The sequence below is a fragment of the Tursiops truncatus genome, chromosome X, assembly GCF_011762595.2.
Source record: "Tursiops truncatus isolate mTurTru1 chromosome X, mTurTru1.mat.Y, whole genome shotgun sequence".
NCBI classification, from domain to species: domain Eukaryota; kingdom Metazoa; phylum Chordata; class Mammalia; order Artiodactyla; family Delphinidae; genus Tursiops; species Tursiops truncatus.
The window spans coordinates 19,509,078-19,520,293 of record NC_047055.1 but is presented as its reverse complement, the minus strand read 5'-3'; the positions used below and the strand labels follow the sequence as shown (position 1 = coordinate 19,520,293).

Sequence of the window (11,216 nt, the reverse complement as noted above, 5' to 3'; positions counted from 1 at the left end):
TTAGCCCTGGGAGCGAAGGCTGGGACTCAAGTCGCCGTATCAGGCACCTTTTTCAGTCTTAATTCAGCAAACATTTATAGCTAACCCAATCAATGCCAGGCGTCGTCCAAGAGCTAGGAGTCCTGTAACAGACCAGGCTCACACTCTCGCCCAATTTCACAGAGGAAAGAAGGGAGGGACCAGAGAAAAACTCTGACGGAACAAGTTCACCAGACCAGGAATGCGGCTTCTCGACCTAGTGCGCAGGCGCCGCGTCCGCAGCGCGGCTGCGCTCTTCCGGCGCGGCGCAAGCTCCGCGGAGACCAATGGGAGCGCGGCTGCGTTCTTCCGGCACGGCGCAAGCTCCGCGGAGACCAATGGGCACACGGCTGCGTTCTTCCGTCACGGCGCAAGCTCCGCGGAGACCAATGGGCGCGCGGCTGCGCTCTTCCGGCGCGGCGCAAGTTCTGCGGAGACCAATGGGCGCGCGGCGCTGGGGCTGCGCATGTGTCTTACGGCTTCTCCCGGAAGTCTCTTCCTGGGTTCTGAGCGTGAAGGCTGTTCCTAGCTTCTGAGCGTGAACCTGCAGAGATGAAGTAAGGCCCCAGAGCTTCCCTCTGAGGGGAGGTGTCGGGGACGGGCAGCCGGAGGTGGCCTACCGGGGCTGAGGGGCGGGAGAGGCGGGGAGACTAGAAAATTAGTCCCCCAGTTTTGCTCTCCTTTACCTCAGGCCGGGCCGCGCTTACTTGTGCGCTTTTTCGCGCCCTGTGCAGCCCTTTAACTAAGGTTAAGCTGATCAACGAGCTGAATGAGCGTGAGGTCCAGCTGGGGGTAGCGGAGAAGGTGTCTTGGCACTCCGAGTACAAGGACAGCGCCTGGATCTTCTTGGGTGAGGCCCACATCTTTCTCCCGTAGGGCTCCTCATTCTCTCCTGACCTGCTCCCTAACATTTCAGCGTTCCCGCCCTTCAGTCCTCCCGACATTCATCACTCACTTTTATTTCCTTCCGCTCTCTGCCTGTGAATCCGTTTTCCATGTCTTTTCTCTCCCCCATTTCTAGTTTTCTCTCTCTGCCAAGTCAGTGCTCATGATAGGTACTGCTTGTCATCCACTATGCTAAGAATCGTGCCACTTGGTTTCTCAGAGACCATTTTTTTTTTTTTTTTTGCGGTACGCGGGCCTCTTACTGTTGTGGCCTCTCCTGTTGCGGAGTACAGGCTCCGGACGCGCAGGCTCAGCGTCCATGGCTCACAGGCCCAGCCGCTCCGCGGCATGTGGGATCTTCCCGGACCGGGGCATGAACCCGTGTCCCCTGCATCGGCAGGCGGACTCTCAACCACTGCGCCACCAGGGAAGCCCTCAGAGACCATTTTTATCACCCCCGTCCCCCCATTTATACAGCTAAGGAAACTGAGGTGCAGAGAAGTTAATAGACTTCCTTCCAATAGCTAGTAAGTGAAACAGCCAGAACTATGGGATTTTAGAACTCATGGTCTTAGCCCCTATCCCATATTACTGCCAACTCCCTCCCGCCCCATTCCCCTTCCCTCAGAATTTATTTTCCTCATCTAATTAGCTCCTGCCTTCTATCCATGGTCATATCACCATCTCTGTATTCACTTGTGTCACATCCAGTAATTTGACAGGTTATTCAAAGAGGTTATTGCACCAGACATTGTGCTAAGCATTTTATAAACATTGTTTTATTTAATTCTTATAAAAATTCTGTGAAGAAAGTACTAATATCCCCATTCTACTGATGAGGAAGGAAACATTTGCAGGGGAATTTATTTCCTATGAAATGCTTAACAATTGACTTTATAATCCTTAGTCTGTGTGAGTTGGGGTTAATATTTGCATATTTAAACTGATTTTGCATCTTAGCTGTTGAATTTGTAGATAAAGAGCACATGAGTTCAAGATATGTTTATGGAATCCAAGTTTTGTGCTGGAAACTATCTGCTTTGTCCAGAAGATTTTGGGTGTGAGGAGGACTAGTTTGGTTAGGGGTGGCCCTGATCTTTCCACTCAGGGTTAATCACTGTTTTTTCTGTACTACTGCTACATCTTCTATGTGTTTCTGTGATTGCATCAGACTGTGAGTTCTTGGAGGGCAGGCCCTGTTGTTTACTCTTCTTTGCACCCCCAGTGCCTAGCTGGAAGCATGCATGGCACATAGTAGACACTTGGTAAATGTTTGCTGAACTGAAATGTGTTTTTTTCTTCTAGGAGGGCTTCCTTATGAGCTGACTGAAGGGGACATCATCTGTGTGTTCTCACAGTAAGTCCCCTTTCATTTTCTGCCTTCTCAGTCATGAGCATAGTTTGCTTCCATAATGCATTTTATGGCATCACAAAAACCATTTATTTTAATTCTAGGCTGACCGGCCTCCCTGCACAGGGAGGGCTGGAGCTTCTGCTCTAGTTTAGATCAGTCCCAGGACATGGTGCTGGTACTCTCCCAATGTGGAAGATCCAAGAAGTTGGATGATTTAGGAGGCTGTCTTGGGGATTCTGGTCTATTTTTATTACTTTTTCAGTGAGGCCTACACTGGAACAGGCTGGAACTCCCAGGAAGGTACTGTGTTGGCCCATCTCTTTGGGCTCCTACAAACCCGTGGTAACTCATGATCACGGGGCCCTTCTGGACCCACACCTGTGTGGCATTGTAGGATTAGGGCAAAGCACAGAGAAATTGGGAAAAAAGCAACAAGTTTAGGCAATAGTTTGCTTGCTTTGTTTCTAGATTAGGGTAAGGTTAGTGAGCAGAGCCAGTCTCTAACCGGAGGCTGAGAATCACAGGCTGCTGAGGAATAAGAATGTCTAGGAGAACCTTATATTCTTCATTCTGCTATGGGATGATAGCAGCAGCACTGGGTGGGAGAGGGTCTTGGCAACTCACACTAGTAGTGGCAGCTGGTAGGAGAGGGGTTGGGCACAACCCCAGAGCTACATAGAGTAGTTAGTCCATAGGGCCAGAGGGCCTTGGCAGCTCACAGGAGCAGAGGGCCATGACCCCTGGGCTGTGTAGCCCTCAGGGGAAGAGGACCATGGTAAAAGAGGTTGGGCAAGCAAACACGGCTAGCACACCCTGGCAGAGTCATTGCCATGGCAGGGCATGGTTGGGCCTTCCAGTGGGCAGAGGGCCCTGGCTGAGTGGTTGGGCAACTTAGGGGGCAGCAGGTTCTGGCAGAATGGTTGGGCAGCATATAGGGCAGAAGGCCATGGGAAAGAAATTGGGCAAGAAGAAGGCCATGGGGCTTCCCTGGTGGTGCAGTGGTTGAGAGTCCGCCTGCCGATGCAGGGGACACGGGTTCGTGCCCCGGTCCGGGAAGATCCCACATGCCGCAGAGCGGCTGGGCCTGTGAGCCATGGCCGCTGAGCCTGTGCGTCTGGAGCCTGTGCTCCGCAACAGGAGAGGCCACAACAGTGAGAAGCCCGTGTACCGCAAAACAAACAAACAAACAAAAAGCAAAACAAAAACAACAACAACAACAAGAAGAAGGCGGCCATGGTAGAAGGCCCTGAGAGGGACAGAGGCTGCTTCCTCCAACTCCTGGTTATTGGGAAGTTCACAGCAGGTACAGCCTATAATTTCCACTCCTTTGTGATACCTCTCCCTGATCCAGCCTTCCATCTGGGAGCTGTTTTTGTCTTATTTGCATTGAGTGTGTTTATATCACACAGCTAGTGTGTGTGTTTATTCCAGTTCTCTGTTCTGGCTATACACGTTGCTCTCCATGAAGATTGCCTTTGCGATTGATAACAGTGGCTTTCAAAAAGTATTTTGTTTTCTGATTATCAGAGTAATGTATAGTCATTATAGAACATTTGGCAATACCCTGAGAAAACCATAGTTCAGGAAGAGTCATGTACCGAAATGTTCATTGCAGCTCTGTTTACAATAGCCAGGACATGGAAGCAACCTAAGTGTCCATCAACAGATGAATGGATAAAGAAGATGTGGCACATATATACAATGGAATATTACTCAGCTGTAAAAAGAAACGAAATTGAGTTACCTGCAGTGAGGTGGATGGACCTAGAGTCTGTCATACAGAGTGAAGTAAGTCAGAAAGAGAAAAACAAATACCATATGCTAACACATATATGGAATCTAAAAAAAAAAAAGGTCATGAAGAACCTAGGGGCAAGATGGGAATAAAGACGCAGACCTACTAGAGAATGGACTTAAGGATATGGGGAGGGGGAAGGGTAAGCTGTGACAAAGTGAGAGAGTGGCATGGACATGTATACACTACCAAAAGTAAAATAGATAGCTAATGGGAAGTAGCCGCATAGCACAGGGAGATCAGCTTGGTGCTTTGTGACCACCTAGAGGGGTGGGTTAGGGAGTGTGGGAGGGAGGGAGATGCGGGAAGTGGGGGGACGTGTGTGTGTGTGTGTGTGTGTGTGTAGCTGATTCACTTTGTTGTAGGGTGGAGGCTAACACACCATTGTGGGGCAATTGTCCTCCAATAAAGATGTTTAAAAAAAATTTATAGTTATAAAAAAAAAGAACATTTGGCAAAAAGAAAAAGTATAAAGAAGAAAATAGAATGTACTTTAAGGAAAAGCTGTTAACATCTTGGTGTTTTTCTTTATTGTCCTCTTTTCAAAGTTGGGCATTATTTCTAATATTTTGCTGTTATAAATTATACTGCAATATACATTGTAGTGTATACATCTTTGTATGCATCCCTGATGGTTTCCTTAGTGAAATTACTGGATCAGTATGGTAGCATTTTTAAGATGTTTTATAAACATTGCCAGATTACTCTCTGAAAAGGTTGTTTCAGTTTCCACTGAAAAGGTGGTATCAATTTCCACTCTCACTAGAATGGTCATTTTTCTGAATCCAAATCAGTAATCGTTATTTAAAAAAATATTTGCAATACAGCCTCTCAGTATTATTTTACTTTGCCTTTATTTCATCATCAGGGAGGTTGAACATCCTTTCATAGATTTACAGGCCCTTATTATTTCTTTTTCTTTGTAAATTGTCTATTAATATCATTTGCCTATTTTTTCCCTATTACTGTATTCCTCATTTTCTTACTGATTTTACAAGAGCTGTTCATGTGTTAAGGGTATTAACTTATTGTTGTAACACTTTATCATGTATTGTATTGCTGTGGACTTTTTTTTTATTTGATGTGTTATACTACATTGCTGTTATTCTTATTTCTTGATGCTCAAATTGTCCCAGTTTGGTCTGTAGTAGTCCCTTCAAGCCAACTCCTGTATTCTTTTTTCTTTTACTTTTTATTTTGAAATAATTTCTGGCTTAAAACAGGCAAGTTATAAAATAGTATAAAGTATACCTGTACCCCCTTCACTGGGAGTCCTCAGATGTTAGCATTTTACCACATATGCTTTGTTATTATTTCTTGCCACCTATACATATTTTTTTTAACCTTTTGAGAGTCAGTTGCAGACATGATGCCCATTTACTCCTAAATTCTTCAATGTGTATTTCCCAAAATACAAGTACATTCTCTTGTTTAACCTCAGTATAGTGATCAAATTCAGGAAATCAACACTGTTGCAGTATTATTATCTAATCTTATAGACTTTATTCAACTCCACCAGTTGTCCTGATAATGTCTTTTATAGCAAAAGGAAAAAAATGGTTTTCTAGTCCTTAATCTGTGATATAAATTGCAAACGTTTTCTCCTAGTTTGTCATTTCACTTTTGACTTTGCTTATTGTGATCTTTTTGCTATGCAAAATTATTTTTTTAAATTTTTATGCATTCATTTATTCATATGTTTAAATTATGTTATGGTAACATTGACTTTTTAGGGGATGTACAGTCTACAGATTTTCCTGAGTGTGGTTTTAGCCACATCCCATAAATTTTGGTATATATTCCCATTTTTGTTATTTTCTAAAGAGTCTGCCATTGATTTCTTTCCTTTATTTTGTTTTACTTTCTCTTTCATCCAGTTGTTAGCTTGGAGAATAGGTTTCAAGTTCTAGGTAGGGTATTCTTTGTTTTAAAATATTATTTCCAGCAGTTTAACATTGTGGTTGGAGAATATGGTCTGTGCTGTTTTTGGAGATGATTGAGGTTTACTTTGAGACCTAGTCTACAGTCAATTTTAATATGTGTTTCATGGATTCTTGAGAAGAAACTCATCTTTTTGTACAATCAAATATATCTGTACATATACTAGTCTGATGTTAATATTTTTAACAATATAATTGTTATATTATTAGTTATATGTTTATTTGTATTTATATTATATAATTTTATGTTAATTAATTCCTCTGGCCTATTTTTGTCAATTTTATGTGTTATGAACTCAAAGTGGTGTGTTAAAATCTCTCATACTTTCACTCTTACTTGCTCATCCTATTTTTAATTATAATTTTTGATTTGTTGATTTATGCATAAAATTTCATGACTTTTGTTATGTATTAGGACCTTTTTCAGAGCAAAAGAGCCCTCTTAGTCACATGTAAATGTTTTTTTCTGTTGGCCTTGAAGTCATCTTTGATCTTAATACTACCACCCATTTCTTAATTGGGTGTTCTTGATATATCTTTGTCTAACTTTTTATTTTTAACCTTTCGTTGTCATCTTGTTCTAGATGTGTCTCCCGTACAGACTATATTATTTGAATTTTGTTTTGTCATCCAATCTGAAAGTTTTTGCATTTTAAATCAATAGTGTCTTACTCTTTTATAAAATAAATAGATATGGCGAAATTGTTAACATTAATTTGGTACGGGACAAGAAGACTGGGAAATCCAAAGGATTCTGTTTCCTCTGCTATGAAGACCAGAGGAGCACAATTCTGGCTGTTGACAATTTTAATGGGATCAAGGTGAGTATGCTTACTAAGCAGAACTTTTCCTTCATGTAGGGCTTCAGTTTCATTTCCCACCTGATAGCCACAGGCTCAAGGGCAGTACTGGTCAGCTGGGTGTGTTGTGAGGGTTGCAGAGGTTTGGGGACATATTGACCAGGAAATGATCCCAGAAAATAATTCCATTGGCTCATGACTCTGCCAGCACTTGTTCCTTTTACCCATCTCTTAGCAAACCATCTTCTCAGGAGCATAGGTACCATGACCCCCCACTCCCCTTCACCCGGCACCCAACCAGGCCTCTATTTCTCACCTTTCCCTCCTCACACTCCAGTCTCATTTCTGGTATACTGGAGAACAAAGAGACTAGCAAATGCTGCTCTTCCATGCTGTCCTGTGTCAGGAAATTTGGGGCTCCATCATGGTTTCATGGCTGAGGACATAGCCATGTATGTCTGTCATATGTCTCCACTGACTTAGCAGTACTGGGCCCTGGAAATTCTCTAGTTAAAATCTGATGACAAATTCTACAAAAGTAACTCATTCTGAAGTTTTCTCTCCTCTGATCCCCTCTCTCTTCCACCCTTGTAAGTGAGACGTTTGGCTAAGAGAAGGGGATGGGGCAAGTCAGGCTTATCTGTGCTCCATGTGGTCCCTATGCTTGTTTAGGAAAAGCATTGCCGTTGAACGAGCATTGTCACAGGTCAGAGGGGTAACTCTTGACTTGGAGAGTTTGTCACTGACTGCACCAGTGTGGAACAACTGGAGATTATAGGACAGGGTGGAAAAAGGTTCTAGGCTTGATTTTTAAGAGAGCCGGCAGTCAAAGGGAGTCACCATAAAGGGAAGGTTTTCAAAAATGTTTTGAAATGGGGAATAAGATTGATGATAGAAAGTGCTCAGGCTTAAAGGTAAGAGTAAAAACTTGCTCTTGAATGGAACAGTAAAAGCCAGACATTTCAAATTTCAGATGGCTTTGTCTATAGAATAAGTCTGTATCTGCCTGAATGTTTTTGTTTTAAGTAAGGGGTCAATTTTTTGTTGTTCACCTGGAGAGTTGTGCTTTGCAGCGATAGTATCAGCGTGAGCCAGTTGTTCCAGTATGGTGGGGGTAGAGCAAGGTGTGAGGGCTTAAGAAAAAAAAAAGTAGTCCTTTCTAGATTCCTTCCCCCCTCCCAACTATTGGTCTGCTTTGGCCTTGTCCTAATTGCTGTGTCGGGAAAGCAGCTGTAGCAGTGAGCTCAATTTCAGGAATTCCCTCTTGCTGCCAGGCTTTTTCATGGTGTGTTTCACTGTGGGTGTTACAGATTGAGGGTAATTCATTGTTTGTGCGTCTGAACTCTTACAGTTTTCCGTGCTGCTTGTGCTTTGGGGCAGTACTTCCCAGGCTCTTTTCACTTCATGGCACACGTAGAACGTGAAGATATTAGTATGGCACTCTGGGGTAAACTGATGAGGCTGCCTAGTACAACTGCCCTGGGGGCTCCAGCTGCGCCAGGCCCCACCTGGCTGCCCCAAGGGCTGAGCGAATTAATGTGTAGGGATATGTGCTGTGACACACCAGTTGGGCAGGTCTGCTTTCAAGATTTCCCGAGAAATAGAATAGCGGGAGGGTAATGGGTATGGTTCAAACCATGGATTTCTGCAGCTGGGTTCAAATAGTTAGATAGGAGGGCTGTCTTTGCTGAAGCATTGCCTGTCTGTCTTAGATCAAAGGAAGAACTATCCGAGTGGATCATGTGTCTAACTATCGGGCTCCTAAGGACTCAGAAGAAATGGATGATGTGACCAGAGAGCTGCAGGAGAGGGGCTGTGGGGCTCACACTCCCTCACTGAATTCATCTGAGGGCTCTGAAGATGGCAAACCCACCAAAAAACACAAAAAAGGTAAAGCATTAAGGCCCAAGAGAAGATTCTGGGTAGGCTTAGTGTTTGCTCTTCTTAGCATTCACTGAGAGTTGGTAATCAGTTCTTAAGTGTGAAGGGGGAAGGTGTGGGGAAGCTTACTTTAATTGGGAAAGGAGAGGTATCAGCAGAAGGCTAATGGTATGGGCTGAATTCTGTGACCAAAATACATATGTTGAAGTCCTAACCGCCCCCCCCAACCCAGTAACTCAGAATGTGACTGTATTTGGAGGTAGGGTCTTTAAAGAAGTAATTAAGAGTGGGGGTTGCCTTATACAGCAACTCGACATATCAAGGGTGACAGACATCCAGCTTGGCTTCTCGGGGGCACGTTTCTGGAAGTAGAGACTGTGACTGCTTCACGCTGCTGCCAAGGATGCTTTCCTTTTGCATGTCCTCCATCTTTTCCATCTTCCTTTTCTTATTTTGCCCTTCTTTTCCTCCAGACAGAAAGGAAAAAAAGAAAAGAAAGAAAGAAAAAGAGAAGACTGACCAGGAGGTACAGGCAGAGCAGCCAGCCTCCTCTTCATCGCCCAGAAGCAAGATGATAAAGGAAAAGGATGACCCTGGCTCTAAAAAGCACAGTGGCAAGAACTCAGAGAGGGGTCAGAAGTCAGAGTCCAGGGAGGTGTGGAAGCCCCACCCCAGCTCCCCTGAGATCAGGGCCACCTGCTGTGGTGGAACAGAGGACCGAGAGAGGGAGCTGAGGAAGGAGAAGCCCAAGCACGAACACAAGTCATCAAGCAGGAGGGAAGAGAGAGAAGACAAGAACAGAGATAGAGACAGAGGTCGAAGCTCAGACGCACATTGCAGCTGGCACAGTGGGCGCTCTGAGGGGCGTAGTCACAGAAGCAGAAGTAGGAGTCAAGATAAATCTCACAGGCATAAAAGGGCCCGGCACTCCCGGGACCGGGAGTCCTCTAATCCTAGTGACCACAGGCATCACTGAAGCCACAGCCTGTTCAGCTGCATGGTAGAATTGGAAATAAACTGTGTTTTCTTTTTGTTTTTGTTTTTCTTTTCTCTGTACGCGCACCTCTCACTGTTGTGGCCTCTCCCGTTGTGGAGCACAGGCTCCAGACGCGCAGGCTCAGCGGCCATGGCTCACGGGCCCAGCCGCTCTGCGGCATGTGGGATCTTCCCGGACCAGGGCACAAACCCGCGTCCCCTGCATCGGCAGGTGGACTCTCAACCACTGCGCCACCAGGGAAGCCCCTGAGCTGTGTTTTTAAAATGCAGTGAAATTCAGTTATGCTTTTACTATTTCTATATGTAAAATATCTGAGGATGAGTTCTTTTAATCCCTTGAGTGTTAGAAACATTGAGAGAGCTGTAGTTTTTAACAGCTAAATGTCCTGGATTTTTGAGCAAAATCCATTGTCCCTGGGAGTATACTTGGTACTTTTGGTACTTAACCAGAGTATGTATCCTAAATTTGGGTTCATAAATATGGCCCTTGAATTTGTGACCCCAATTTATGATGAAATGGCCAGGAAGGCAATTCTAGAATTCCAGTCTTTGTGAGATATTTAAAACCCTTGCAGTAACCTTTCCAGTTAGCAGGTATAACCATAGAGTAGAGAAGTGTGGCTTCACTAGGCTCAGACAGCTTGTGGTGAATGTGGTAAGGATTCTTAACATCAGCCTGCTCCCTTCCCACCTCCCCTCCCCTCCCCCTTTTTTGAAATTTTAGACGTTTTTTTTTTTGTTTTGTTTTGGTTGATATGTCTCCACATCTTTTCCTTACAACTTTATTTTATTGAGAAGAAATTAACATAAAATTAGCCATTTTAAAGGGAATGTTCAGTGGCATTTGGTGCCTTCACAGTGTTGTAAAACCACCAACCCTATCTAGTTCCAAAACTTTAATCATCCCGAAATGAAACCCTGTACCCATTGAGCAGCTACTCTCCATTTCCTCTTCCTCCTTGTCCCTGGCAACCACTAGTCTGCTTTCCATTTCTGTAGATTTACCTATTCTGGACATTTCATATAAGTGGAATCATACAACATGTGGCCTTTTGTGTTCGGTGACTTTCACTTAGTATAATTTTTTTTTTACATCTTTATTGGAGTATAATTGCTTTACAATGGTGTGTTAGTTTCTGCTTTATAACAAAGTGAATCAGTTATACATATGTTCCCATATCTCTTCCCTCTTACGTCTCCCTCCCTCCCACGCTCCCTATCCCACCCCTCCAGGCAGTCACAAAGCACCGAGCTGATCTCCCTGTGCTATGCGGCTACTTCCCACTAGCTATCTACCTTACGTTTGGTAGTGTATATATGTCCATGCCTCTCTCTTGCTTTGTCACAGCTTACCCTTCCCCCTCCCCATATCCTCAAGTCCATTCTCTAGTACGTCTGTGTCTTTATTCCTGTCTTACCCCTAGGTTCTTCATGACATTTTTTTTCTTAAATTCCATATATATGTGTTAGCATACGGTATTTGTCTTTCTCTTTCTGACTTACTTCACTCTGTATGACAGACTCTAGGTCCATCCACCTCATTACAA

The 11,216-nt window shown here is 44.1% G+C and overlaps 1 protein-coding gene across 1 annotated transcript; it reads left to right on the top strand.

The window, feature by feature from the left end:
- The first annotated feature begins 457 nt into the window (after positions 1–457).
- On the top strand, positions 458–9,704 carry RBMX2 (RNA binding motif protein X-linked 2). The gene is made up of 6 exons (XM_019919061.2): positions 458–575; positions 753–868; positions 2,209–2,260; positions 6,684–6,813; positions 8,505–8,682; positions 9,147–9,704. The coding sequence occupies exons 1-6, from the start codon at positions 571–573 to the stop codon at positions 9,647–9,649; spliced, it is 984 nt and encodes a 327-aa protein (XP_019774620.1). The 5' UTR covers positions 458–570; the 3' UTR covers positions 9,650–9,704.
- The last annotated feature ends 1,512 nt before the right edge of the window (positions 9,705–11,216 follow it).

Coding starts and splice junctions, on each gene's coding strand:
- RBMX2 (XM_019919061.2), top strand. Junction 6,814..8,504: donor ACAATTTTAATGGGATCAAG/GTGAGTATGCTT, acceptor TGTCTGTCTTAG/ATCAAAGGAAGAACTATCCG. Junction 8,683..9,146: donor CACCAAAAAACACAAAAAAG/GTAAAGCATTAA, acceptor CTTTTCCTCCAG/ACAGAAAGGAAAAAAAGAAA.